Genomic DNA, 27,991 nt, shown 5'->3' with positions numbered 1-27,991 from the left:
CCTTTATTCTGCTTAAAAATACATTGTAGCAAATTAGTGTTGTGGCTTCATGCTAAATTTTGAGAAGGTATATTGTAGTTGAATCATGCACTGATTCTCCTTAGGCACTTGAAGTTAAATCTAATTTTTACCCTGTCTGACAAATAGGACCACTAAATGTCTGACTTGAATGCCAAACATCATCCCTACTAAACCTGTCTGGAGAGCCAGGAAATTACAAAGGTAGCTCAAAGTTTAAAAGTTTGGTTTTACTGAGCTGCTAGAGGTTTTGTGTCTTCACCAGCTTCTACAGAAAGCACAGGTGATTTCTTGAAAATATCTGTTGATATGTAGAAAGTTGTCCCTATTAGTTGAATCACTTGAGTTTACTGCAACCTTACTGCTTAGCTCACTGCAATTTTAGCATTTAGTGTATATTTAGTTAAACTCAGTCATTGCTAAGAAGGATTTTCAGGTGTTTGGTCACCTTTCATCTTCATTTTCATGTTGAAAAACTTACTTTACAAATAGTTCTCTGTGTGTTGCAAAATCTGTGACCACCAAAAGGTCTTAGAATATTGATGGATTTTTGTTACCTCAGAGTAAGTGGTCTTCCTCCTGCTCAATGATAGGGAATATGCTGGAAAGGATAAGACAAATCAGTATTAATGCTCTCTAGGATGTAATCACATTTTTTTTATTCCATCTTTTACCTGGCTGAAAGCACCTGGTCTTTGACTGTGTGCCTCAGGTTATAATTTAGTTATACAATTTATGAAGTAACAAACGTACTGTGATCTGCTGTATTGCTCTATGATCTAGTGTTTACCCTTAAATTTTTAAGTATTTATGTTCACTTCATCTAGGCCAGACATTTCAGAGTGCTCTGAGGGCTAATGATTTATATGTGGGTTTATATCTTCATTTATAAATCCTTAATTTGCTTGGAAAGGACAATGAATAACTGTCTCTCATGGAACAGTTAACAAGTATCAGTTTTGGATAATTGTTGTGGACCATTATGAACGTCCCATAGAGAACTACGGTTTGGAAGTAATTCTCATTGCTGAGACTGAAGTCTTCACTCAAAAAAAGCTTGCTTTCAAGTTCATACAAGCTTTTACTTTAGAAGAAGATGTGACAGGATTCCTGCCATGTTCATTCTTTCTACCCATACTACCATCTTAGGTAATAATAGTTAGATGTGGGTTTCTGTAGTTCTATAGAGAGTATTTGAAAATTGGACATAATTATCTGATACTACTCTAGACTTATTTTAGCAGTCAGAAGAGAATGTATTTGGAGACAGCTAGTCTCATTCATCAGCGTTAAAGGATGAAAATGTATTTATCTTGGGGAAGACATATCCAAAGTCCTGTATTTCTGGACAGAGGATTGCATTTTCTTTTCAAAGAATTACTTATTTCATATAGTTTATAAAAAATTTAATTGTTAGCAGCTTGCAAATTCAACAGATCTTAAAATTCACTATTAAAGGGTATTTTACCAGAAACTCATGATCAGACAGCAGGTGGTTGCTTCCCAGATACTCTCCACAGAGCCCACTGCTCCTAAGATTTGTATTTTGGGGCTTCAACCCCGTTTGTGTGGATGGTTTATTTGGGGACTTATTTGAGCAGAATGTCTCTGCAGCCTGTTTGTAACTTCACTGTTTGCAAAGATAAGTTAGTCTTTTGTAACAAGAAAGTATTCCCCCCCCCAATGTACTTCCAGATTCCTATAGACTAGTACTAGTAAAATTGTGTTTTTCCTAACATCGCTGAAAACTCAGAACAACGCCACTGACTCAGTTAAGTTGTTAAAGATTTAGCTGAATCTGTGTTTCTAAAATTGGAATTATGGACACTGTGTTTTGACACAGAACGTGCTATGTCTCTGTGGCTTTGTTGCATGGTAAAGACCATATAATTTGAAAAAACTTGGCTCTCAAAAAGGAATGGGGAGAGCTGCTTTTTGTCCACATTGTCTGGCTGTCTCTTAGAGTAGTGGTACATGTTGAAACTATTTTGACAGCCTGCTGAATTTTAACTTATTTTATTGCTTTTTTGTTTCTGTGTATTTTCAGGAATTATTTACCTGATCTCAGCTCTTGGTCACCTGGCACGCTCTGCGCTCTTCCTGACTGTTTCTGCACGGGATGGAGGTGGCCTTTCCTCTGCCACCAATGCAGCCGTCACAGTAAACATCCTTCAGACCGCTTCGGCCCCTGCCATATTTGAGAGATCCCGGTATGCTTTTTCTGTTCCTGAAGATGCACCTGAAGACATCCCAATCGGCACTGTAAAGGCCAGAGAGCCTCCAAGTAAGTTGCATGCTCAGTCAGAGATTACATTGCATTTCTGTTGTGACCGTTAACTGGAAATATCTGCAGATAATTTTTTTAAAAACTTTCATATTATTCATTCAGTCTGTCGAGCATTAAATAGTATTTACTGTTGGTATTTACAGCAGCTGGTGTAATCACTGCTGTATCAGGATGCTCTTTGGAACAGATGGAGATTTGTGGTACTCTCCTTGGTGGTCCATGGGGATTGGCAACTGCCTCCATTTCTTCAAGATGGATTTCTGTAATTGTAAATGGGGAGGTGAGAAGCATTTTGTGAAAGTGTAAGGAAATGTCCGTATGATGGTGTGGCTTGTGTTAAAGCATTACCCATGCAAGACATATCTCAGAGCAATACTCATTATCAGAGAGTGTTCAGAAGTGTCAGAGAATCTATATGAAGTGGTGCTGCAAAATAACCCCAAACAACACCCCCCAAAAGAGACCACAGACAAACACCCCCCCCCCCCCACATTTTCTCAAATTAAGTGGTGAAGTCCAGATGAATGTTTATGGGACCTTTGAAAATGTATTTAATCCATTTGGTTTCATTACCATTTTTAGAGGGAAATGGGTTAGCTGCTACCAGGCCTTAGTCATAAAAGATCCTGTCCTGAGAGCCATATATATTTGGTTCCTATGCAGAACAGTGGGAGCCATGAGTCCACGTACCAGCTTGATGATGGATTGTAGTGGATTGACCCTGGTTGGATGCCAGGTGCCCACCAAAGCCGCTCTATCACTCCCCCTCCTCAGCTGGACGGGGGGGGAGAAAATATAACAAAAGGCTCGTGGGTCAAGATAAGGACAGTTTAATAAAGTGATAGCAAAGGTTGCGCGTGCGAAAGCAAAGAAAAAACAAATGATGTTATTCTCTACTTCCCATCAGCAGGCGATGTCTAGCCACTTCTCGGGAAGCAGGGCTTCAGTACGCGTAGTGGTTGTTCCGGAAGACAAAATGCCCCCCCCTTCCGTCTCCCTTTACTTAGCTTTTATATCTGAGCTGACGTCATATGGTATGGAATATCTGTTTGGTTGGTTTAGGTCAGCTGTCCTGGTTATGTCCCCTCCCAAGATTTTGCCCTGCCCCAGCCTGCCATTGGGGGGGGGGGGGGGGGGGGGGGGGGGGCAAAAATGTTGGAGAGACAGCCTTGATGCTGTGCCAGCATTGCTCAGCTGTAGCCAAAACACTGGTGTGCTATCAACACCTTTCTAGCTACTGATGCAGAGCACAGTGCTATGAGGGCTGCTATGGGGAGTATTAACTCCATCTCAGCCAGACCCAATACAATCTCCACCCCTTATTCCATACCATTTGCGTCCTGCTCAGGTTCCACATAACTTAATACAGATATCTTCTAACCATACTATTGTATTTAATTCTCATTACTGAAATCCTTTCTCACCAACACTTACAACTGAAACTACATACTTAAACCACTTTTATACCCAACGTACGGATTTATACATTCTTATTAATTACTATCCCCTGTCCTTTAAGAGATAGATATTCCATGGGCTTCTTCCACTGTTCCTGATGTTCACATACAGGTTATGACTTGAGCCCCATCCATCAAGATGAGTGGTCAGGACAGGAGAAGCAGTATGTTCAATCGTTGGGCCCCAACACCAGCTTGGTTTGGGTCACCGATGCACTTGTCTGGTTCCTTGCGAAGTTCATTCCTCTGCAGTTCAGGTCATTCCTGCTACATTACTTCCTACAACATACAACTCACATCACAGATTATTTTTCCCCCAAGGTTAAATGTCCTTGAGGCACACACTGGGTCTCCCCATCCTTCCGCATTACCCACCAAGTACACCCAGGTCCCTGAGCAAAGACAATCCCACGAATGGGTTTGCCTTTTCCCATGGGAGGTGCAATCCACACTGCCTTCCCCAGCCACTTCCCCATGTGCACTACGGGGACCTTATCTCCTCCCACAGTATGTAGGGGTTTTGTTTGGGCAGGACCAGGACGGTTAGCAGATCCTCTGGTGTTAACTAGCCAAGTGGCTTCTGCTAAATTTGTATCCCAATGCTTCCATGTCCCATTGCCTAGCGCTCTCAACATAGTCTTCAACAGTCCATTATATCTCTCAATTTTCCCAGATGCTTGCGGGTGATAGGGTATGTGGTACACCCACTCAATGCCATGTTTCTTTGCCCAGGAGCTTATGAGGTTATTTCGGAAATGAGTCCCATTGTCTGATTCAATTCTTTCTGGGGTACCGTGTCGCCATAAAATTTGCCTTTCGAGGCCTAAGATGGTGTTTCGGGCAGTGGCATGGTTTACAGGATATGTTTCTAGCCAACCAGTAGTTGCTTCCACCATGGTGAGTATGTAGCACTTGCCTTGGCGTGTTCGCGGCAGTGGTCCAATGTAGTCAATTTGCCAGGCCTCGCCATATCGAAAACCCAGCCACCGCCCTCTGTTCCAGGGAGACTTTACTCTGGTGGCTCGTTTGATTGCAGCACATGTTTCACATTCATGAGTGACCTGTGTAATGGCCTCCATGGTCAGGTCCACCCCCCGATCACGAGCCCACCTATATGTTGCATCTCTCCCTAGATGTCCCGATGTCTCATGGGCCCATCGAGCTACAAATAGCTCACCTTTACGCTCCCAGTCCAGGTCCACCTGAGCTATTTCTATTTTGGCAGCCTTGTCTACCTGTTCATTATTTCGATGTTCTTCAGTGGCACGGCTTTTGGGCACGTGAGCATCTACATGACGTACCCTTAGAGTTATGTGTTCTACACGGGCAGCAATGTCCTGCCACAATGCTGCTGCCCAGATGGGTTTACCCCTGCGTTGCCAATTGGTCTTCTTCCACTGCTGTAGCCACCCCCATAGGGCATTAGCCACCATCCAGGAGTCGGTATAGAGGTAGAGTACCGGCCATTTTTCTCGTTCAGCAATGTTTAGGGCTAGTTGGATGGCTTTCACTTCTGCAAACTGACTTGACTCGCCTTCTCCTTCAGTGGCCTCAACGACTTGGCGTGTGGGACTCCACACAGCAGCTTTCCACTTCCGATGGTTCCCTACCACATGACAGGATCCATCAGTAAACAAAGCATAACACCTTTCGTCTTCTGATAACTCATTATATGGTGGTGCCTCTTGGGCACGAGCCACCTCCTCAGGTGATGCTCCAAAATCTCTGCCTTCTGGCCAGTCCATGATCTCTTCCAGAATTCCTGGGCGGTTAGATTTCCCCAGTCGAGCCCGTTGCATGATCAATGCTATCCACTTACTCCGTGTAGCGCTGGTTGCATGATGTGTAGAGGGGATGTTTCCTTTGAACATCCAGTGTAGCATGGGCAATCGTGGTGCCAAGAGGAGATATGCTTCTGTACCAACAACTTCTGAAGCGGCTCGAACCCCCTCATATGCTGCTAGTATCTCTTTTTCAGTCGGGGTGTAGTGGGCTTCTGATCCTCGGTACCCCCGGCTCCAAAACCCTAATGGTCGACCTCGGGTTTCTCCTGGTGTTTTCTGCCACAGGCTCCAGGTGAGACCATGATCCCCAGCTGCAGTGTAGAGTATATTTTGCCCATCTGGTCCTGTCCGGACAGGCCCAAGAGCTACTGCACGAGCTATTTCTTGTCTGATATGCTCAAAGGCTTGTTGTTGTTCAGGGCCCCATTCAAAATAGTTCTTTTTCCGCGTTACTCGATAGAGAGGGCTCACAAGCTGACTGTAACCTGGAATATGCATTCTCCAGAACCCCACAAGGCCTAGGAAAGCTTGTGTTTCTTTCTTGTTAGCTGGTGGAGACATAGATGCTATCTTGTTAACCATCTCCATAGGGACATGACGGCGTCCATCCTGCCATTTTATTCCCAAGAACTGAATCTCCTGTGCAGGTCCCTTGACCTTGCTTTTCTTTATGGCGAAACCAGCTTTCAGAAGAATCTGAATTATTCTTTTCCCCTTCTCAAACACTTCTTCTGCCTCATTGCCCCACACGATGATGTCATCTATGTATTGTAAATGTTCAGGGGCTTCGCCTTGTTCCAGTGCTGTTTGGATTAATCCGTGACAAATGGTAGGACTGTGCTTCCACCCCTGGGGCAGTCGATTCCAGGTGTATTGGACGCCTCTCCATGTGAAAGCAAACTGTGGCCTGCACTCTGCTGCCAAAGGAATGGAGAAAAATGCATTGGCAATATCAATTGTAGCATACCACGTGGCTGCCTTTGATGCCAGTTCATATTGGAGCTCTAACATGTCTGGTACAGCAGCACTCAGTGGCGGTGTCACTTCATTCAGGCCACGATAATCTACTGTTAACCTCCACCCTCCATCAGACTTTTGCACTGGCCATACAGGACTATTAAAAGGTGAATGAGTCTTGCTGATGACTCCTTGGCTCTCTAGGTGATGAATCAGCTCATGGATGGGAGCCAGGGAGTCTCGGTTTGTCCGATATTGCCGACGGTGCACCGTCCTGGTAGCGATTGGCACCTGCTGTTCTTCAACTTGCAACAATCCCACAATGAAGGGATCTTCCGAGAGGCCAGGCAGAGTAGATAGCTGTTTGATCTTCTCTGCATTTACAGTGGCTACACCAAAAGCCCATCGGTACCCCTTCGGGTCCTTGAAGTACCCTCTCTTGAGGTAGTCAATGCCAAGGATACAAGGGGCCTCTGGGCCGGTCACAATGGGGTGCTTTTCCCACTTGTCCCCTGTCAAGCTCACTTCAGCCTCCAGTATAGTCAATTCTTGGCATCCCCCTGTCACTCCAGAGATCCAGATGGGTTCCGTGCCCCTGTATCCTGATGGCATCAGTGTACACTGTGCACCAGTGTCTACCAAAGCCTTATACTTCTGTGGGTCTGATATGCCAGGCCATCGAATCCACACAGTCCAGTATATCCGGTCATCCCTTTCCTCCTCCTGGCCGAAGGCAGGGACCCTCTATTGCTGTTCCTCATCAGAATATTCACTGTCCGATCCTTGCGGTACCAGACCAGAAGTCCCCTCACCAGAATCAAGGGAGGTAGTTTCAGTTCTTCTATGCCTGGAGGATCGCTGAGTGCTTTCTTGGGCCTCTACAGCAACTACGCTGACAGCCTTCTTCTTGGGTGACCCCTTCTTAACAGCTGTCTTCCCTCTCAGTTCACGCACACGGGCTTCCAGCTTAAAGGTGGGTTCACCATCCCACTTCCTCATGTCCTCCCCTTGGTCACGCAGGAAGAACCAGAGTGTACCACGTGGCATACACCTTGGACTCCCTTTCCCTCTGACTGGGGCAGGAGAGGACTGATTTCTTGGAGCATCCCTAACAGCCAAGGCACTGTCCTGTAGGGATGAGGAAACACAGAGATTTTCCTCAAGTTTTGGAGCCAAGACGACACTTTCTCCACAGTTGGTGTTTCCATATCTGGACAATACATTGCTGCCAAGCTGTTAGAATACGATGCTGGGGCACCTTGAATCACCTTTCGCCACATGGCCCGTGTGCACAGGACATCCTCTGGATCTTTGGAGACTTCCTCATCATCTAGATCACTGTAGATGACTTCCATCACTGCTAACTCTCTCAGGTACTAGATGCCTTCATCTGCGGTAGTCCACTTTTCTGAGGAATTCACAAGATCTTCCTTGAATGGATATCTTGCCCTCACACTTGAGAGAAGCCGGCTCCAGAGACTGCAAACTGCTGCCTCTTTTCCAATTCCTCTTTCAATTCCCCGGTTTCTAGCGAGGGATCCCAGCTGTTGGGCTTCCTTGCCTTCCAGTTGCTGACTATCAGCCCCATTATCCCAGCATCGGAGCAGCCAGGCAGCAATCCGCTCACCTGGCTGGCGGCTGTAATCTTTCCGCAAGTCCCGAAGTTCTGAGGACGTCAGGGACTGGGTAGTTTCCGCTTCCTGTTTAAGTTCCCTCACTCCTTCCTCCAATTTCCTTACCGAAGGACCAGCTTCTAGATCAAGCCTTTCCTCTTCTTCTTCTTCTCTCACTAATCGATGGTATGGACCCGTTGATCTCCTTGTCCACTGCTTCCTTTTCACTACTGGGGCAATTACTGTAGTTGTTGTTGTTTGGGTCCCTATCTCGAGCATGGTGTCCTCAGATGCAGTCTGGGTCCCTGCCTCAACCATGGTCCTCTGACAGTGTTGAACTATGGCTCGGTAGGCATAGGCCAGGCCCCAGTACAGTGCGAGAAGCTGCTGGTTTTCATTGGGATAGGCAAGGCACCCTTCTATCAGGTGGCGTGTCAGTTTGCCAGGGTTACTTGCCTGTTCAGATGTAAAATCCCAGATTATGGGAGGTGATAACCGTCCTAGGAATCTGCCCAAATCCTTCCATATATCCTGCCACCCAGGCACCGGTCGCTTGAGGGCACATTTAAGTATTGCCTCACCTAAAACTTGCCTTCTCTTATACCAGGACGAGACCAGATTCCACAATACCCATAATATGCCACCAGTATTAATTATTAGTATTAAACAGCTTACATAAGGGTGAACAAGGACCTCGGGAGCCTGCATAATAAAACCATTCACATCAATGCCTGGTAGGGAGAGGGAGATGTGTTCCCTCATCTCCTCCACAAGATAGCTCCCACAACACAGCAAAGCCATCAGTGCCAGGACAAAGCACATAGACATTATTTGTATTAGCACGTTCCCGCGTTCCTTCATTCTCCCCACAAGATAGCTCCCACAGCACAGCAAAGCTATCAGTGCCAGGACAAAGCACGCAGCCATTATTTGCATTAACATGTTCCCAAACTCAGCAAGCTAGAGATAAGCAAGCAGCTAACAAGCTCCGTGACCTGCACAGGAGCTTGCCACTTAATAACTAGCTATAGAACGCTTAATGCAAAACTGCCGTTGTCGTGCCCCACGTTGGGCGCCAAAAAAGGACTGTAGTGGGTTGACCCTGGTTGGATGCCAGGTGCCCACCAAAGCCGCTCTATCACTCCCCCTCCTCAGCTGGACGGGGGGGGAGAAAATATAACAAAAGGCTCGTGGGTCAAGATAAGGACAGTTTAATAAAGTGATAGCAAAGGTTGCGCGTGCGAAAGCAAAGAAAAAACAAATGATGTTATTCTCTACTTCCCATCAGCAGGCGATGTCTAGCCACTTCTCGGGAAGCAGGGCTTCAGTACGTGTAGTGGTTGTTCCGGAAGACAAAATGCCCCCCCCTTCCGTCTCCCTTTACTTAGCTTTTATATCTGAGCTGACGTCATATGGTATGGAATATCTGTTTGGTTGGTTTAGGTCAGCTGTCCTGGTTATGTCCCCTCCCAAGATTTTGCCCTGCCCCAGCCTGCCATTGGGGGGGGGGGGGGGGGGGGCAAAAATGTTGGAGAGACAGCCTTGATGCTGTGCCAGCATTGCTCAGCTGTAGCCAAAACACTGGTGTGCTATCAACACCTTTCTAGCTACTGATGCAGAGCACAGTGCTATGAGGGCTGCTATGGGGAGTATTAACTCCATCTCAGCCAGACCCAATACATGGATCTGTACATGTAAGGTGGTAGAGGCAGAGGTTTTATATAAGTTTGATTAGTCAGGTCTTCCCATTTTCTCCTTCTTGGAAGGACAGTGCATTGACCACTGTCCTCGGGGTGAGGTAGCACCTGTGGAGCGGCTTTGGTAATAAGCCTGAACCTTTAGATAGCTTTTGCTTTAGGTAGCATCTGATGTATAAAGGTTATAGCAATGGTCATCCATGAACAGTAAGTTCAGTAAAATGCAGTTCTTTCAGAGAACTGCCACCTGTTTCATTCCTTGCTATAGTGAATGCCTGTGTGTAATGAAATTACTCCTATAAGACTAATTTATAGGAGTGTTTTTTCTATATTTTAGAAAAGGGAAAAACAAGAGGCTTTTATACTATTTCCTCTATAGAGTTTTATCATACCAGTGAGATGAAAAGCAAACGGTGCACAAGTGGACAAACTGTACACAGTCATATTTTACTGAAGGGCTCCAGGGACAGGAAGAAGGAAGCATAAAAAGCCCAAGGAAGTCAAACATCGGTGTAGCTTACATTTATTCCACTGAATTTAACAGCATGCATTCTTCACAGATGTTCACACCAACCTTTATATTATCACTTTCTTTCTCTCTCTCTCCTTTTTTTTTTTTTTTTTTACATTTTTGTTGTTATTTCCATTTCTAGATTCTTTAGAAGTGGTTTCTTACAGAATTTCCTCCGGTGATCCACATGGAAGATTCTCTATTGATCCCCAGTTTGGTATCATCCGCACCAAACAACAGCTTGACCATGAAACTCAGTCTGTTGTGGTGCTCACCGTTCAGTCACAGTTGGGTAACTCCCCTGTCTATGGTAGCACCCAGGTCAACATATCTGTGGTAGATATTAATGACAACCCTCCAGTGTTTCTTACCAAATCTGACAAGGTAACTATTTCACATACCCAGCCCCCTGGCACTGCTGTCTACATTGCTCATGCAGAAGACAAAGACAGTGGCCTGAATGGGGCAATCAAATATAGTATTGCAAGCAAGCAGTCAAATGCATTCAGCATCGATCCAAACCTTGGAGTGGTAAACCTCACCAGGACAGTGTTTGCGGATAAGCAGCAGGAGTATACTCTACACATAGCAGCTGAAGACTATGGCAGTCCTCCTCTGACTTCTTTGCTGATGTTGACAGTGATTATTGAAGAGCAGAAGATGGGCCCTACTTTGGTTTTTCAGAACTTGGTGTATCAAGTAGAAATCAGTGAAGCCACCTCTCCAGGTGCCCAAATCCTTCAGGTTCAAGCCCACTCACTTGATCCACACGGCGTTACCTCCAAGCTGACGTATTCCTTAGAGCCTAGCATGGATTCTGTTGCATTTGGAATCAGCTCTGATACTGGCTGGATTTATCTTCGGAAACATTTGAACTACGAATGTGCACAGATACTAAGTTTCAGAGTCCTGGTCAGCACCTCCAAGGATGAAAACCTCAGGCAAAATGCAAGTACATCGGTAATAGTTAATGTGCTGGATGAAAATGATAATTCTCCCATGTTTCTGCATGAGAGCTACTTCTTTGAAGTGGAGGAAAATCCACTTCCCAGGGGTGTGGTTGGCACCATCACAGCTGTTGACAAAGACTCAGGAAGAAACGGACAACTTTCTTACTTCCTTTTGTCTGATGGAAAGTATTTCAAGATGAATTCCAACACAGGTAGCATTTTATGATTTGTAATCTGCCTAATATTGCTTTTGGAAAGCAGCCTTCCCTAAGGGAATGGAAGTAAAGTGTAAAGCTTTCAGGAACTGCTGTGAATCTCTTGGGTTGATATGTGAATATTCTAACTCAGAGCTTCACAATTTGGGGAATGAAATAAATCTAATATATGTTCATGAAGAATGAACTAACCCTTAGGATTTTATTTTTTTCATGACTTCATTCTGGTCACTTGGTCGTAAGTTTCAGTGTTTGTAACAAATTAAAAGGAGTTTTAAGTTATAGCTTCAGTAGTTCATATGAGGAACTTAATTGCCTGTGATGAAGTACAGTTGAAAAGTACAGATCAGCCATAAAAAACTGTAAAGGTAACTATGACATTTGACAGTTACAGTGATTTAAAATATTTGTGAAAACTTCTGTAAGTTACATCAAACCTGAGTTCATGTTGTACATGGCACCACAGAAATCAAATTGGCTGAGAGAAATTTTTCATGGCACAGGATGTACTCTGCAGTGAATCCCAAATGCTTTGAGTAATAGGTACTATGTCCACACAGTATAACACCACAGACCACAGCATGGAGAGCCCAGAGGAAGGGAATCCTGTAGGGACCACAGGCACTGTAAATTATCCGGTTTAGCAAAATGATACGTAGCGAGCAAAGATCTGCTGTTTAAAATTCTTATTCCCAAATGTCCTGGCCTCATGGGGAGTGAATAAGCTCTCCCAGAATTTCTCTGTGTGAATCTCAAAATAGAATTGTCATTTCAAAGCAGATTCCTGTTGAGTATGTTTATGGAAGTTTAAAGGCAGAGTGCTAGGAGTTAACCAAGAAGATCTTAAAATAATATGTGGCTATCTGTGTGAAGGACTTTGGTCAATTGCAAATCTACAGCTAGTAAGTAAGGTTGAGCAGATGGAGAGAAGATTGGGTCGGATTTATTCACTGGGTTTACCAGAACATATAGGAGACATAAGGGTTCCTGATTAATGTACAGACATTGTGTTGAGCATTTCCTAACCCAGGGGCTTAATAAAGGCTGTTGTCAGCAGTTAAAACCCGGTGCTCATATATTATCTGTCCTGAAGTGTGGTGAAGAAAAGGCCAGATGGATTTCTTTGGGGGTTTGGCACGTTGGTTTGTACTGTTTTACACCTTTGCTCCGGGGCATCCACTGTATAGTAAAGAATGTAATACAGTACTAAAGTACAACTGCAAACTATGATTGACAGAACGTTTCTATGGAGTGGAGCTTGGGAAGCTGAGGTTTTAATGTGAGCAGTAAGGTGTATCAGAAGACATGTATTGTTATTTCACGTTAAATTAGAAGTATAATTGCATGTAGTATGATGAGTGGTAGCACACAGTAGAGATCTAACTCCCTTTCTCCTTCATTTTCTTTGTCCGTCAGGTGAAATCATAAACTGGGTTGCACTAGACCGTGAAAAACACGCTCACCACCAGCTGACCGTGCTAGTGACCGACCATGGCTCACCGCGGCTGAGCGCCACAGCAGCCGTGTACATCGCAGTGAGGGACCTCAACGACAATAAGCCCCTCTTCCCTCAGGCGGCACTTGGGCGGGTGCTGCATGCCCAGGTGGGTGCTGCATGCCCAGGTGGGTGCTGCATGCCCAGGTGGGTGCTGCCGGCGGGATGCGCTGCCTTGCTCTGAGCACCACCCTGTGGCGGGAGCCCAAACCCCCTGCGCTGGGAAATGGTGACAGTGGTGCTGCAGCGAAATAGAAACCGACCCCGTTCTTAATTGAGACTCGGGTGTGTTTGGGAGTATCAGGCTTTATCAAATGATGACGATTCTCCACTGTGTATTCTGTTAGATGTAAAGGATAGACGTGTATAATTTTATTTATGTGTGCAGTAGAATCTCTTTTAATTTCTGACATCTGAGTCTGCTGTACTACAGATTTTCGAATTAGCAATATATGCAGACTGTAACAGAGGATTGCTAGAACTGTATTGTTTAACCATTTCCTGAAATGCTCTTTGCACTGACTGTAAATATTACTGAAACGGAAAATAGAGTAACAGATAAACTCTTGTGTTATGGCAAGGGATTTATTTTAAGACTTGCTGTTATCCATGTATATTTGCAAATTATTTATAAAATGCTTGATGACAGGTTTTGGAAGGGCAGCCATCAGGGACACATATTACCACTGTCTTTGCAAAAGACTTTGATTCTGGAAACAACGGTGTTGTACTGTATTCAATAGAATCAGGTAAGAATTTAAAGTGTTATTCATAAGAAAAGATACATTGAAATAACTAGAGTTTTAGAGGTGCATACAGGATTTTACGCCTATTTTGTGTTTGTTGGAATAAAGGTGCCTGCGTAAATAGGAATCGTGACCATGGTACATCTTATGAAGTATCTAAGGAGGTGCAAGCAGCTACCTTTTCTTCCTTCCTTCCTTCTGTCCGTCCGTCCATCCCCCCCTGCCCCATCTTCCCAGGAGTTTGGTTGCTTATGTGGCTGTCCAGAGACTGTTCAAACAGCACTCCGAAGAGATTAGGACCATGGTCTTGTACTGTGCAGTTTTGTGTTTCAGTCAGTTGTTTAACATCTTAAAGGAAAGATGATCTCCCTTTTCCCATGACCAGTTGAAAATTTTTCCTGCTAAAAGAACTGTTCATGACAGTCTGAGACAGGGATCAGAAGGATCAACAGATAATCTGGGCAAACAGTGAGGCTTGTGGTTTTTAGTTCATGTTTCACCCTTTGTTTAGCACTGTGTTAGCCTGACATAGCATGGCCACTTAAAAACACTTCTCTTTAGTTTTCCCCATAATTCCTACATGTAGTAGTTCGCTTCTGGGGTAAGCTATAGGATCCAGTTTTGCTTGCAGTGAAGTCAATAACAGAAGGTCCAGAATTAGAACATGAGTGGGACTGGGGCATTAATACTAGTAAGAGACATAGATGTGATCTCCATTTTTGCTGCATGCCACTTGCTACACTTTTACGCAAAGGAGAACTCCGTCTGTAATCAGTGAGGAAAACATGTCTGTTTCTCCTGCTTTTCTTCACTATTGGTTGAAAATAGCAAGAGGTGCCAAGAACAGAACTATTTCTTTATTTTGGTACCTGCTGTACTCTAGCAGCTTAATGTAATCAATACCTTTTAAGCTCGGTATTTGTAGTCTACGGTAATTTGCACACAGAGCATACTGTTTCATCAGAGCAAGAAAGCATTTCCAATACTTCCATCCACTCAGTGCATTTCCTTAGGTGTTCTCTTCTGTGTAGGCAGAGCTCAAATGTGGGCTCAGTTGGTTTAAACTCATTACAATTATTTGTCACTGCAGAGTAAAGAACAAAATACTGCAAAGCTACGTTACTCCTCACTCTTAAAGAGCAAGGGAATCTGTAGCCTCTTCTTGCCAAGGCTGAAATTACCAGAAGATTCCTGTGGATTATGTTATACTGTGTCTTTATGTATCCTTTTGACTTCTGTGGAGTAATGGAAGGACTTTAAGATCCAAATCCACAAGGGCCAGAGAACTAACTCTGCTGTCTTCCACCAAGAGATGCTTAAAAAAATGAGACATTTAACAACTCTATTGGAAATTTTGCAGTTGAAATATATGTAGATAATAAAAGACTGTAGGGTCAGTTTATGGCCATACTATTATTCCCTTAATTTGGATACAAGTGACTGCCTCTTCCAGAGGGAACTGGAGAGAATTGTAGACTTCTGCATTGTGAATAATAATATTTTGCAGGAAATGATCCCCCTTAAGACAAAGGGAATGAGTAGTGCCCAACCCTTTGTTTGAAGTGTGGTGGCCAGGCAACACAGGAAGTGTTCTTCAGGGGTCTCTGCCTGTCTGTGTATCTAACTATATTCCCTTCCTTCAAACTATACATTGGATTTTCTTACTGGCTTCACTGTAGAGCCCCAGAGGGGAGTAAGTAAGAGTTCAAATTATAAAAATGACTAGCAACACAAAATACAACTGGTCTTGCAAATGCCGTCTCTAGAAAGAACAAAAGGATAAAAACAGCACCAAAAAAACCCCACTAAAAGAGCCCTCCCAGCCTTGGAACTAGATATTTTCCCGATAAACAAATCCAGAACAGCTGAGCTTCTCTGATACTGATTTTTGTTGTTGTTGTTAGTTGGCTCAAAGCCTTTAACATCTGGTCTTCTGTTTCATGGTGAAGTTCTTGCCTGGTTTATATTTAAAATAGTATTTTCTTGTTCAGGGACATTGTTCAGTGCTAAAATATGGAGAAGAAATATGATCTGATTTACAGCCATATTTGTTAAACACAAAGACATCAGGTTGATTGGAGGACTGCATGCAGACCAGTGCTCTTTTCAACAGTTGAGGGACTGCCACAAGATTAAGAGCTGTGAGTGTCAGTGTCAGCTGTTAAGCTTGTAAGAGTCACTGGGTAATTTTTAATGTTCTTGAGACCTTAAAGAAATGCCAGGATAGCAGCAATAGATTAAGCTATGCATGAGGGTTGATGGCAAATGCCAACAAATTACATAAGGAAGAATCTGTAAAAGAACTGTGAGGCTTACACAACAGATGAATTTTAGCCTTCAGAGGAGAAGCGTTTCCTTCAAAATGCCCCTCTCTATTCCCAGAAAATCAAAACAGATCATTCTTAAATATTCATGTGTATGGAAATGCATGATCATATTGCCATACCTCCACTTTTGTGTTGTCACTGTAAGAGTAACCTAATTCAGAGAGAGGTGAATCCCAGCTATGTGTGCTATTCCTTAGTGATGCTGGCAATTGCAAAGTGGTTTGCCTGGCCTTCTTTGTGACTGTCAATAGGTTATAGTATAGCATTTATGACAAAAATTAGTCTGTATTTGTAGTGTATCATAAACTATTACTTTATGTGTTAAGACTAGCACTGGCAAAATAGAGGCTTTTACAGTTGCATTTGGACCAATTCTGTGGATAGATTAGCACTTGACCAACAGAGTGCTAGGAGAAGCCCAGTTTACACTGCTAACACACAGAAATTGGCAAGTGTTGTACGTATGTCTGTAGACAAGTACTTGTTCTCCAGGGTGATTTGCTAGCAGCATGTAGGGAGCATTCGTAGACATGCAGAGGGCTGTATTTCTGCAGCAGCCTCATGGTGTTCAAGCTCTTTGGGAGCCATGGCATTGCCTTCCTCTTTTCTGTGAAGAGAAACAAATTTTCTTTCATCTCAAAGGAGAATGAGATGGCCAAGGCACTAAGTATTTTAAAACCTGGGAAAGATACAGTTCTTCAGGAAATTAGGTAAAAATATGTAGCTAACTATTACTGCATACTGAGGTCATGAATATCTGAGAAAACTCTAGTGTTACTTTTTGTCTGCTTTCTGGGCCATTTTGCCTGAATGCCAGTCCCTGGAAGGCTTAAATGCTCTGCCAGAGTTCACAGCCACACATTGCCTGGGGTTTCTCAGGCCATCTTTTTTTGTCCAAAACTGCAGTTTCTGTGATTATGTTTGAGAGCACAGAGTTGAGAAGGTGCCTGGGCTTTGAAGAACCTCATATAAATGAAAGGCTGGCCAATGGGTTGGACAATGCAGAGGTGGAAAATTTAAGTGAAAAAGTGTATCTGTTTATTGGCAGGTTAGGATAGAGTTGCAAGCACAAGAAGATACTGGGCCCATTAGAGTCAAGTTATTGAGAAATTTAATTTTTTTCTGTTCCATGCTTCATCTGCTCTTCTCAATTTCCTTCTTTCGTATTGTTTTCTCCTATACTTTCTCCCTTTTCCCTTCATACAAAAAGGGACATCTTTAGGGTGTATGATACAAGCAGCAGTTGCCTAATTCAGGTGACTAACAGAGATGAAAACTGAGCAAATCTTTCTGAAAGTGCAGGGGGCATGAGCTTTTAGAGCAATGACTGACATGCTCTTTGAGTGTAAAACTTAAACCCACTTTTTCCCTTATTCCTGATTTTGAACTTCCAAAAGAATGAGGAGTAGAATTTGGAGTGTATTTAGAAAGTGAGCAACCTACTGCTCACATGCACTTGCCCTCGGTTGAAAAGCAAGATCTGTCTTCAGGTAAGCTTTGAAATTCAGAACTGAATTCAATTGCTTTAGCTACAAAATGTAGTATAAAAGTTTGATTAGTCTGTCTGTAGATGTAGGGAAATCCATTTCACAAGGATTTATTTTCTTGAATTTTTTTCTGATTTGGAATCAAATGGCTACAATTTGAAATTGTCCATGAATAAATTGCAAAATAGACTGGTAAAAATACTGGAAAAATAGAAATAAGATGTTTCAGTTTTGACTGTCTTTATTATGCAGTACCAGATAAAAAAAGATGAAAATGAGAAGTACTTTTGAAATGTAAGTCCCAAGGGGTTCTAGTTTTATACAATATCTCTTTCCGACATTATCAGACTTTTCTGTTAATTTTATTGCCACCAAAATAAGTACAAAACTTACCATTTCATGCAATATTTGGATTTTAGTGGAATTGTAGTCTCTAGTGAGTAACACTACTGGTAATTTCTTTTCTGACCAGCTGTCTTTTATTTTATTCAGAAATGTAGATTCTGACCATTCCTTTCCCTTATCAAATAAGCTTCAACCCTTCAGAAGCTCTGTGGACTGACACCCATTTCAGCTGAGCTTAGCTATTTATGTTCTGCTACTTGAAACAGAAAAACAAGTATTGGTCTTTATGCTAAGAGGTACTGACTGTCCTCATCACTGCTGAAGCCTCATAGCCTCATGCTTAGATTTCAATTATATACTTGCAATGTTTTTGTTCTCTGATTTTTTTTTTTAACTATTTTTTATTTTTTGGTTCAGTTTGGTAACTGTAGCTCCATTTTGGTAGAAAAATGAAGTGAATAGTTTTTGTGCACTTCTGTTTACTGTTTTCTTTTTCCTGTTAGTTCTCCGTATCAGTTATTTTAAATGTCAGTTTTAGCAAAAGGTTAAAAATATATGCATGCAATTCATGTTATGTTTTCTGTTTTTCATATCTCCTCTGTCTTTTGCTTAGCTGGGATTTTGTGTCCTGAAACATTATATGGAACAAAATAGCGTATCTGTGAATGTAGACATACACTGTTGGGACCTAAACCAGGAAAGTAACCAAAAGCTATTTATAAAAACAGTAATATAGGGTCATTACTATTTTGAAACTATCATGAAAAATGTAGAATGCAGGACTGTCTCATTCAATATAATTGTCTCTACATATTGTTTCCTTTTGTTGGCAATTTCCTCGTTACGTTCCAGACTGCAAGAGTCAACCCAGAAGGGACTCATGGAGCATTAGAAACCTATAGGCAGTCAAAAATAGCAGAACAATATTGGAAAAATCTCCTATTTGTTGATGGTGAAAACCCTGATTTCTAACTGGCCTGCTCTGTGTTTTTTCAAATTCTGCAGGTGCAAATATTTTACAGTTGCAGGTGAGGTGATTGGATACAAAAATGAACATCTATATGTGCAGCTAACTAGTTTGCATGTGCAGATTTGGAGAACATAAACAGCTTCATGCTCACTTAGATGCCAATGGAAATACAGTTTTTTATGCGTGTTTTGTGTACTACATCTGCACTGAATTTATTTTTACCATAGTTGCTTATTAGAATAGCAGCTGTTATACTGCATGACTTTGTTTAACCCACTAGCACACCTTATTAAAAATTCACATAGTAAAAAATTTTTTGCATAGTATTTCAAGAGAGAAGTAGTTATGACAAATTAGATTTTCTAATTTTCTGGTAAGGTATACCAAGTAATAGATACTTCCCCATTTTACTAAAAATTAGAGAGTAATTTGTATTGCATTCCTTAAAAATGGGGGAGGTGGGTGTCAATCTCTTTTCCCAGGTAACAAGTGATAGGATAAGAGGAAACAGCCTCAAGTTGCACCAGAGAGGTTTAGACTGGATTTTAGGAAAAAATTCTTCACCGAAAGGGTTATCAAGCACTGGAACAGGCTGCCCCGGAAAGTGGTAGAGTCACCATCCCTGGAGGTATTTAAAAGACGTGTAGATGTGGTGCTTAGGGACATGGTTTAGTGGTGGACTTGGTAGTGTTAGGTTTACAGTTGGACTGGATCTTAAGGTTCTTTTCCAACCTAAATGATTCTATGATTCTAAGTCACAAAGAGCTATTTACTCTTCTATGGTAGAATTTTTCTTTGCAACTCTAGAATAAGTGTAATATGTTGTAGCTCTAAATAGTAATTTTAATTAGAAGTTGCTTGTTATTAGCATGCGGCCAGTCTTTGAAAGATGTAAGCATAATTTCTAATATTCACATGTTGGTCTGCAATAATTTACTGTAAGATTTTAGCTACTCCTACTTAGGTCCTGGTTCAGAGCACAGGCAGGGCCCGTGGCATCACTGCAGTTATGGTGTCTTAGGGGTAGATAGGGCTCTTTGCTAACCCATAGTCTGCAAGGGATATGAGCCAGCTGTGTATCCAGCATCACTTGCTTGACCCTTCATGCCAGTTCAGAGACAAAGACTTAATTATTTCTCTGGCCCTGCCTGCCAACTTATGTTGGAAGTAGGAGTACCAATCCTGGCTTGTCTGCTGCTCTCTTGATGCACACACCGTTGGTGTGAATGACGTTGCTATAAAATTGAGCAGTCGCTCTAGTACTCCATAGCGTTTCTCTCTGTAGCTTTCTAAATCCAGAGTAAGTGGTTTATAATAACTATGTACTCAATGAAGGAAGAAGAGGTGATCCAAATGAGTGCAGCAGGTTCCCTTTCCTCTGGGTCCTACTCTTTTTTACTGTTAATTACAATGTTCAGTACTATGGAGGCAAGCTGAAGAGATCTGCAATAACTCATACCCATTTTTTCCCCAAAGAAGAGGATATAGGATACTTCCAGATTGATGCTGTCAGTGGGGAGTTAAGAACAACCCGGTCTCTATCATATGCTGAGAGATCAGACTACAGAATGATGGTCACAGCCAGGGACCAGGGCACACCTTCACTTCAAGGACATGCTGCTGTTCACATTCAGGTACTTGTTTATGTTGAGTGATAGAACAGTTATGTTAGATACTTAGTTACTTTGAAAAAAGAATTTTGGGAGAAGCTAGAGAAATAAGCTGAAGAAAGGAGGAAGTTCCAAATTATAAGCACCTTGCCTCATGGTAATTTTCTTTAGCCATTTTTCCGTTGAGGGAGGAAATGAGAGGGCAGACTCATTTTGATTTGTTAAGAATACACAACAGCATTCTGCGATGTCTTGCAAATAGATTATGTTTATGCTTTAGTAGGAGGTCATTATGAACACTGGAAAAGAGGAGGAAAATACCCAGGTAGGCAGAATGAAAAGCAAATATCAGGAGGGACTGAAAGTGGGGGAAAGGGTAGTTTGTTTTTTTTTCTCCTCTATGTTACTCTATTTCTAAATTCTGTCTCTGTAACCCAGTATAAGGATAGCTCATTCCTTTGTGCTGGTTTATATAGGGCTGCTCTGCATGGGCGTGGGAAATCCAGCGTGTGCTCTTTACACAGTCAGCCACCTGCTGTTCATCGAGCTGCAGTGGGGCTGCTTTGCCCAGGCTGCCTATGCACTGCTTTATCAGAGGTTGAACGTCACTGAGGCTGCTATTTTCATGTCGCCCAAAAGATGGTTAATTTTGGATAGCTTGGATAAAAATGCTTCAGTCAAGACAAGGCAAATGCAGTTTCCACAGTTAAAGAGATTCTTTCATTTTGAAGCATTAACTTGGAACACAGCAGCAATCCATAATGAATGAAACTCTCTAATGACATAAACAACCATCAAAAAAACCCAGCTATCTGTTTGCATTTGGAAAACTGCATAATGTACCATGCTTTCTTTGTCACATCTGTCCCTGTGATGCTGTCCTACGTAGAAAGAGTGTTGAAGTGCTCCAGAGCAGGGGCAAAGATAGCAGTATTCAAGTTGTCTGTCTTTGGACCCCTGTGATTCAGAGGGTGAGAGACAGTCTTGTCCCTTTTTTTAACATGGGAATGAAAGATAGCGTTATGGAATGACTGGCCAAGGACTATTTGAATTCTTATGGAGCATGCTGACTTTGTTTTCTGGCTTTGAGGCATACTTGGGATAAATAACAGTCACAAATAATAAATGATTAAACTCTCAATTAAGGAAAAAAATTTTCATTACACTGTTCATAATAATGATCGGAAAATATTGCAGTCTTTGTCTTTTTTTGTAGGTAATCCCATTTCCCAATGGGAGATCTGTCTTCTCTCAAGATTTCAAGCACTTTGTTGTACCTGAAAATTTTAAACCTGCACAAGTGTTAAATTCTCTGAAGTGGCCTGATAATCATCTAACGACTAACAGGAAACTGCATTTCAGTATTGCTAAAGATGATGATGTTCATTTTGAAATGGATAGCTTGACAGGAGACCTTTATCTTTCCAAGGAACTTGACTATGAAACAGCTTCGCACTTCTTTTTGCAAGTTATTATAAAGGATTATAATAGTAATCCTCCACAGAATAACACTGTCTTCCTGAGTATCGATGTAGAAGATCAGAATGATCATTCTCCGTATTTCCAAGATGACTTTGTAGTGATTGGCATAGAGGAAAATGTTCCTGTTGGCACTCTGGTTTACACATTCAATGCAAAAGATGGAGATGGCAGTTTTCTGAACAGCAAAATACAGTATTCCTTAGAAATGAGTAACATGGGTGAAAATCCATTTCTTATTCACCCTTCCTATGGCACCTTGACCACAGCTTTTCCTCTAGACAGGGAGACTACTCGCTCTGTGATCCTTACAGTGTCTGCAGCAGACCAGGCAATAAATCTGACTGATCGCAGGCTTGATTCCCTGGCTGCAAAAATTGTTATTTTAGATATCAATGACAACAGTCCCAATTTTACATCTTCGCCTCTTTCCTACATCATGGAGGATGTGGAGGTGGGCTTCCTTGTGCACCACATAATTGCAAAGGATCCTGATGAGGGAAGAAATGGACAAGTTACCTATCGCATTCTTTCAGGCAATGAAAACAAAGCATTTGTATTGGATAAAATCACAGGTACTGTAACTTCTGTTCTCTGGATTTTTTTGTACTGTGCTTCTCATGGTAATATTGGGGAGTGCATACCACGCAATACTGAAATACCACATTACTATAATAGTCTACCCAGGTGACTTACCATCCTCAGGGGTGATTACCTTGGGCAGAGCACCACACGAGCACGGCAGGACTATGTGCAGCAGGCAAGCTCAGTGAGACTCAGGTGAAAAATTTCCACATGACACTATTACTGTGTTGTGTAGATGTACTAGAGTGCTTTCCAATAGTGCATTAAGGAATGTGGGAAGAAAGTGTGTGCAAGTAAAATACTTCATTCTGATTTTTGCATGGTGCATACTTAAAGCATGTGCACACGCATGTATTGCTATACGTACACATAATGAAAGGGAAAGTCAAGATCAAGGAATGTGCGTTACACAGTGGGTGGAACATGTTCTCACGCTAATAGTTGCAATATTTTCTCATTCTTATTCTGATTTTGAATCCATTATATGATACAGCTGACACTGATTTGTAGAGCTCCTAATAGTGTAACTTGCATGCAAAAGACAAATATTTAAGTTAAATAAAGTTAAAAAGTTAAGTCCAAAATTAAATAAAAAAAAAAATCTCTGAACTTCACCTAAATATTCTATGAATCCTGGTTTCCCTTGATGTCAAAATGAGTATTTCTGGGCCAGTTAGCACTCGAAAGGGAGTCACAGGTAATGACTGACTCCAAAGTCTTGGAAGCCTTGGAGCAGTGGCACAGTGTGCACAGTGATGTTACATTGAAGCTGTGAGTGCTGGAACAACTGGGATCCTAACCTGGACCAGAACACTTTTTTAATCCCTTCTTTCTTTATAATAGGACTCTTAACTACAGCCCAGCTTCTGGACCGTGAGATTCAGGAGCAGTACAGTTTGACAGTCATGGCTCTTGATGATGGCAGCCCAGCTCTCTCCGCCACACAGGTTCTAACCATCATTGTTCTTGATGTGAATGATGAGACCCCGATATTTCTGAAGCAACTTTACGAGACTACAGTTCGTGAAAACCAACATCCAGGGGAGTTTGTCATAAAGGTGGAAGCTGTGGACAGAGATACAGGTAATTTCTGTCTTTTTGCTATTGATTTCATTGTGGACCATAGTAGACTGATTAAATCTTGCTGCCTGCTGTGCTTGTGTGTACAGCCGTTGTGCTTTTCCCAAGGTGATGTATGAGTTTTGGGTTTCAAAACATGGCTTTTGGTTCAGACCCTCAACCTTTATTGAGGGCTTGGAGGTATTCTGACTTACACACTGGGGTAGCTTCAGCTCTGACTGGTATATTAAATGGAAACGTGCGCTTGCGTGATGCAGAGTAGCTCAGCGTACTGTAGCTTTCATGTGAAGATAGCCAGCGTGCTCTGCTTGTAAATCAGCAAGCAATGTTCAGCTCAGTTAAAGTTAATATTTGAACGTTTTGTTGCTCTCAATCAGAGCGGTTTTAATAGTTTTAAAACAGTTCACTAGACCAGGGGCCTGGTTTTGTGACAGAACCGGCAAATATGCACTAATCTTTTCTTACCAGAGAGGGGCACTGTCATCCAAGATTTTCCAGCTAGTTGTGCTGTGACGGTATGGTGGAAGCTGCTCTGGATTTCAAATAGGATTTTACATACGTAAGAATGTTAATGCATTGCTTTTCAAACATACACAGAATGGATGAGTAAGAAGGGGTGGTTCATAGGCTCTTTGTATCACAGGTAAGCACTAAACGTGAGAGACTCTTTGCTAAACAACGAAAAATTCCCTCCAGTTCTTCAACTACCTGCTCTTTTGAAATATCTAAATGCATATGATGTTACAGGTAGTCTGTGTGCTGGAGAGAAGCTTATCTTAAGTAATACCACACACAGTGCATACAGTTGGTGTAACATGAAGCAGTTACACAGAGTCTGTGGTCTGCAGAAAAGATAAAATCTGGAAAGAGAATTAAATACTACAATACTGCTGCAGTTGGCCCAAAGGTGGTCTCAACTCTGTGAATGACTTTCTTTTTACTGTGGGCTCATTTTCTGTACATCTTTAGAATTAAGTTTAAGGTTGTGCTATCTGAAAAATAGATAAAACAATAGGTCTTGTTAGCAAAATAGTTTTCTGTATTGAGTAAGATTTGTCATTTTAATGTAGAGCACATATTGATTACAAAAGGCTGATGTGAGCTCAGTAGAGGTGCTATATAGAAGAGACATTTCCCCACAAGTATGTAAAATATTTAAAAATTAGGAAAAGGTAGGTAGCCCTGTCTATGAAAATCTTCATGACAGCTGAGCAGTGTTACAGTCTACCTCTGTAGCTCGCTCTTCCAAGTATTTTCTTTCTCTTGTGGGATCACACTATAAAAAAAAGGCAGTATTTGAAGTAAAAATTTGCAAAATAATAGAAAAAAGAAGTGGGAATTTGCTCGGATTCCTCTCCCTCCTTTCTTTGTCCCTTATATTTATTTATCGCACATCTTGTGGGAAATACAGCAGAAAGGAAATTCTGGGAGCCGTTAGGAGCAGGGAGTGGGGGTGGCTTGGCAGGGTGGAGAGGAAGGGCATTCCAAGTGTACTGGGTGGCACAGTGTGCGCTTGCCTGTGCAGACACTTCGGGCTGGAGCACTGTTGTGGCTGATGGTTCCTTCCTGCTTTTTTTTTTCTAAAGTACATTTTCCAGTAACCACAGTCCTTCTGTTGGGTCTTTTTCTCACATTTGCCTGATTTGGCCTCATGTCATGTGCGTGTAACAGTATTGTTCCAAACACTGAAGTGATGCTCATAATGTAAGAAAATAGAATTTATGTAGGAGTCATATAATGCTACTCACTTTGGTTATATTTTTGGAACAAAATTTTTGAATAAGACAACTCCTTTCATGGTGTTCTTTCATTTTTTACATCACATTTTTTGCTTTATTTTTATTCTCTCTTTAAATTGCAGTTCACATCACAGTAATATTTGCATAGTCTCAGTGGAGGACTTTCCTCCCATCACAGATGCAGGTTTTTTTTTCACTTCATATGTTTTCTGACTGACCACGGGGAGGAATAATTTTTACTGACAGTATCAGCCATCATCAACCTTTTGCTTTGTTTGTCTTAGTACTCATTCCCTGTGAAGGGAAGAGGGAAAGCAAGCAGCTGTCACCTTCTTTGTGTTTGACCCTTTGTGTTGTGAGCTTGCTTCCAGTTCGAAAGGTTGTTTTTTTGTTTTGGTGGTGGGGTTTTTTTGGAAATCACTGCTAAAATTTTTGCTTGTAATGTTGTAATGATTTTCTTTCATGTGGATATCCATGAAACATCTTGTTCGGCCAGCTCCCTCCTGCACACAACAAAAGCTGCATTTATTGCAACTCTGTGTTGCTTCCTTTCCTCTAAGTTCTCTTACACTGTGGGAGCTCTCCACCCACCCCGAGACCAACATCTAACAGTACAACACAAGTAAATGCAAGTGTAAAGATACGTGTAGTACAGGTAAATGCTGGAAAAAAATGCATGGGAAAGCAACCGTGCCTGCAGCCTATTTAAGATAAGTCAGGGGTTTGTCTTGAGATACGTCTTTGCAGCAGCTCTGAATGAACTGAAGTAGCATTTATCAAGGTTTGCTTTTAAGCTGATGTGCCCCTCTGTGGTTCAGTAGTTATGTCTGGAGCCTTAGGAGAAAAATCTCAGAAGATTAATGGGGACCACTGACTTAGAGTTATGAGGCAGGACTTACTGCCATTCACTGGACATTTTGTCTTGCTCATATTCATGGATTAGCATGGTCTTAACGACACTAGTATTATAAAGATGAGACTTCAGCCTAGATTTGGGGCAGGGGGGACATTTGTTCCCATTGCTTCTTCACTGGTGTTGGCACTAGACATATCCACAGTGTAATGCTATGGCTGCTGCTTCCAAGAAGCTGGGGGAGCACAGGGCCTCCCCGTGCTATGGTGAGGTGTCCTGGTTTCGGCTGGGATAGAGTTACTTTTCTTTCTAGTAGCTGGTATAGTGTTATGTTTTGGGTTCAGTATGAGAAGAATGTTGATAACACACTGATGTTTTCAGCTGTTGCTAAGTGGTCAGGGACTTTTCAGCTTCTCATGCCCAGCCAGCAAGAAGGCTGGAGGGGCACAAGAAGCTGTGAGGGGACACAGGCAGGGCAGCTGACCCAAACTGGCCAACGGGGTATTCTATACCATGGGACATCATGCCCAGTATATAAACTGGGGGGAGTTGACCTGGGGGGGGATCCCTGCTGGAGAACTAACTGGGCATCAGTCAGCAAGTAATGAGCAACTGCATTGTGCATCACTTGTTTTGTATATTCCAATTCTTTTACTATTATTATTATTGTCATTTTATTATTGTTGTTATTATTATTTTCTTCCTTTCTGTCCTATTAAACTGTTCTTATCTCAACCCACGAGTTCTACTTCTTTTTTTCCTGATTCTCTCCCCCATCCCATGTGGGGAAATGAGTGAGCAGCTGCGTGGTGCTTAGTTGCTGGCTGGGGTTAAACCATGACATGGGGTAATGGGAAAAGGGGCTGAAGCTTTTCCCTGGCTGTAGCTCAGGCACCATGCATCCACCCTGCCATTTGGCCTGCAGGAAAAGGGGTCCGGGTCCTTGCCACCAGCTGGTGGCAAGGAAGGGGCTTAGCTCCTCTTCCAGCTTGTAATGCGCAGGAAGATTAGTTTGTTTCTCATTTCAGTTTGTAAGTTCAGCCCCCAAAATGTGAGTAACACTACTGAATAATTAACCAACAGGTTGGATCAAGTGCAAACATGTCAGCTGCTGTGCCGTGGTATATGAATGCGTAGAGTCATCATGCTCCTCTCTTGGGCAGGGTGTGCAGCTTTCTCCTACTGCTAGGTGTATGGTCCTAGCAGCAGGATATGAGAAAGGAGGCAGTAAGTGCTTGGTAAATAAATGTAATTATGGTGTCACATATCTGTGTACTTTAAGGATTAAAAGTTTTAATTTCAACAGTGTGTGAATAGTCAACTTGGATGGCACCTGTATGTTTTTCGGTACTGTCTGTAAATAATGTCCATTGTGAAATCTGCCAGTGAAGGCACTGGGGTTGAAGCAGTTCGGTTGCAGGAGAGTAAAGGCTAATAGTTAATATCAGCCTTGGAGTGTCATGTGTCTTTTTTTTCATCTGTAGCATACTGGTGATTAAGAATAGATAAATGCAAGCAAAGCTGTGAGTATCTTTTTAAATGTAGTTGAATGGTATTTAATATGCACAGATCAGAAAGCGTGTGTTGGTAAACTTAAACTTTCAAGACGTTCTCCTTGATTGTCCTTACTGCTGTGATTTTTCTCCTTTCTTCTGGAAAGCTGGAAGGATTTCTGTAACTCCTGTTTGCTTTCGCTGTGTACTGTATGAATATGTGCCTCCCTTGACTTAGTTTAGGTGCAAATGCATTTACGGTAATAATTCTCTTAATCAAATTTCAATATCAT

At 42.3% G+C, this 27,991-nt stretch overlaps 1 protein-coding gene across 1 annotated transcript in view; it reads left to right on the top strand.

The window, feature by feature from the left end:
* The window catches only part of DCHS2 (dachsous cadherin-related 2), a 132,733-nt gene that overhangs the window by 74,313 nt on the left and 30,429 nt on the right, over positions 1 to 27,991 (top strand). Inside the window, exons 4-10 of the mRNA XM_069785664.1 lie at positions 2,066 to 2,302; positions 10,467 to 11,486; positions 12,906 to 13,093; positions 13,634 to 13,733; positions 20,336 to 20,493; positions 21,686 to 22,523; positions 23,377 to 23,616. Coding sequence (XP_069641765.1) covers positions 2,066 to 2,302; positions 10,467 to 11,486; positions 12,906 to 13,093; positions 13,634 to 13,733; positions 20,336 to 20,493; positions 21,686 to 22,523; positions 23,377 to 23,616 — 2,781 coding nt within the window. The remainder of the gene's footprint in view (positions 1 to 2,065; positions 2,303 to 10,466; positions 11,487 to 12,905; positions 13,094 to 13,633; positions 13,734 to 20,335; positions 20,494 to 21,685; positions 22,524 to 23,376; positions 23,617 to 27,991) is intronic.

The sequence above is a fragment of the Haliaeetus albicilla genome, chromosome 1 (genome assembly GCF_947461875.1).
Source record: "Haliaeetus albicilla chromosome 1, bHalAlb1.1, whole genome shotgun sequence".
In the NCBI taxonomy this organism is placed as follows: Eukaryota; Metazoa; Chordata; class Aves; order Accipitriformes; family Accipitridae; genus Haliaeetus; species Haliaeetus albicilla.
Note: the sequence above shows the minus strand (reverse complement) of the source record. Positions and strands in the feature narration are given on the sequence as shown.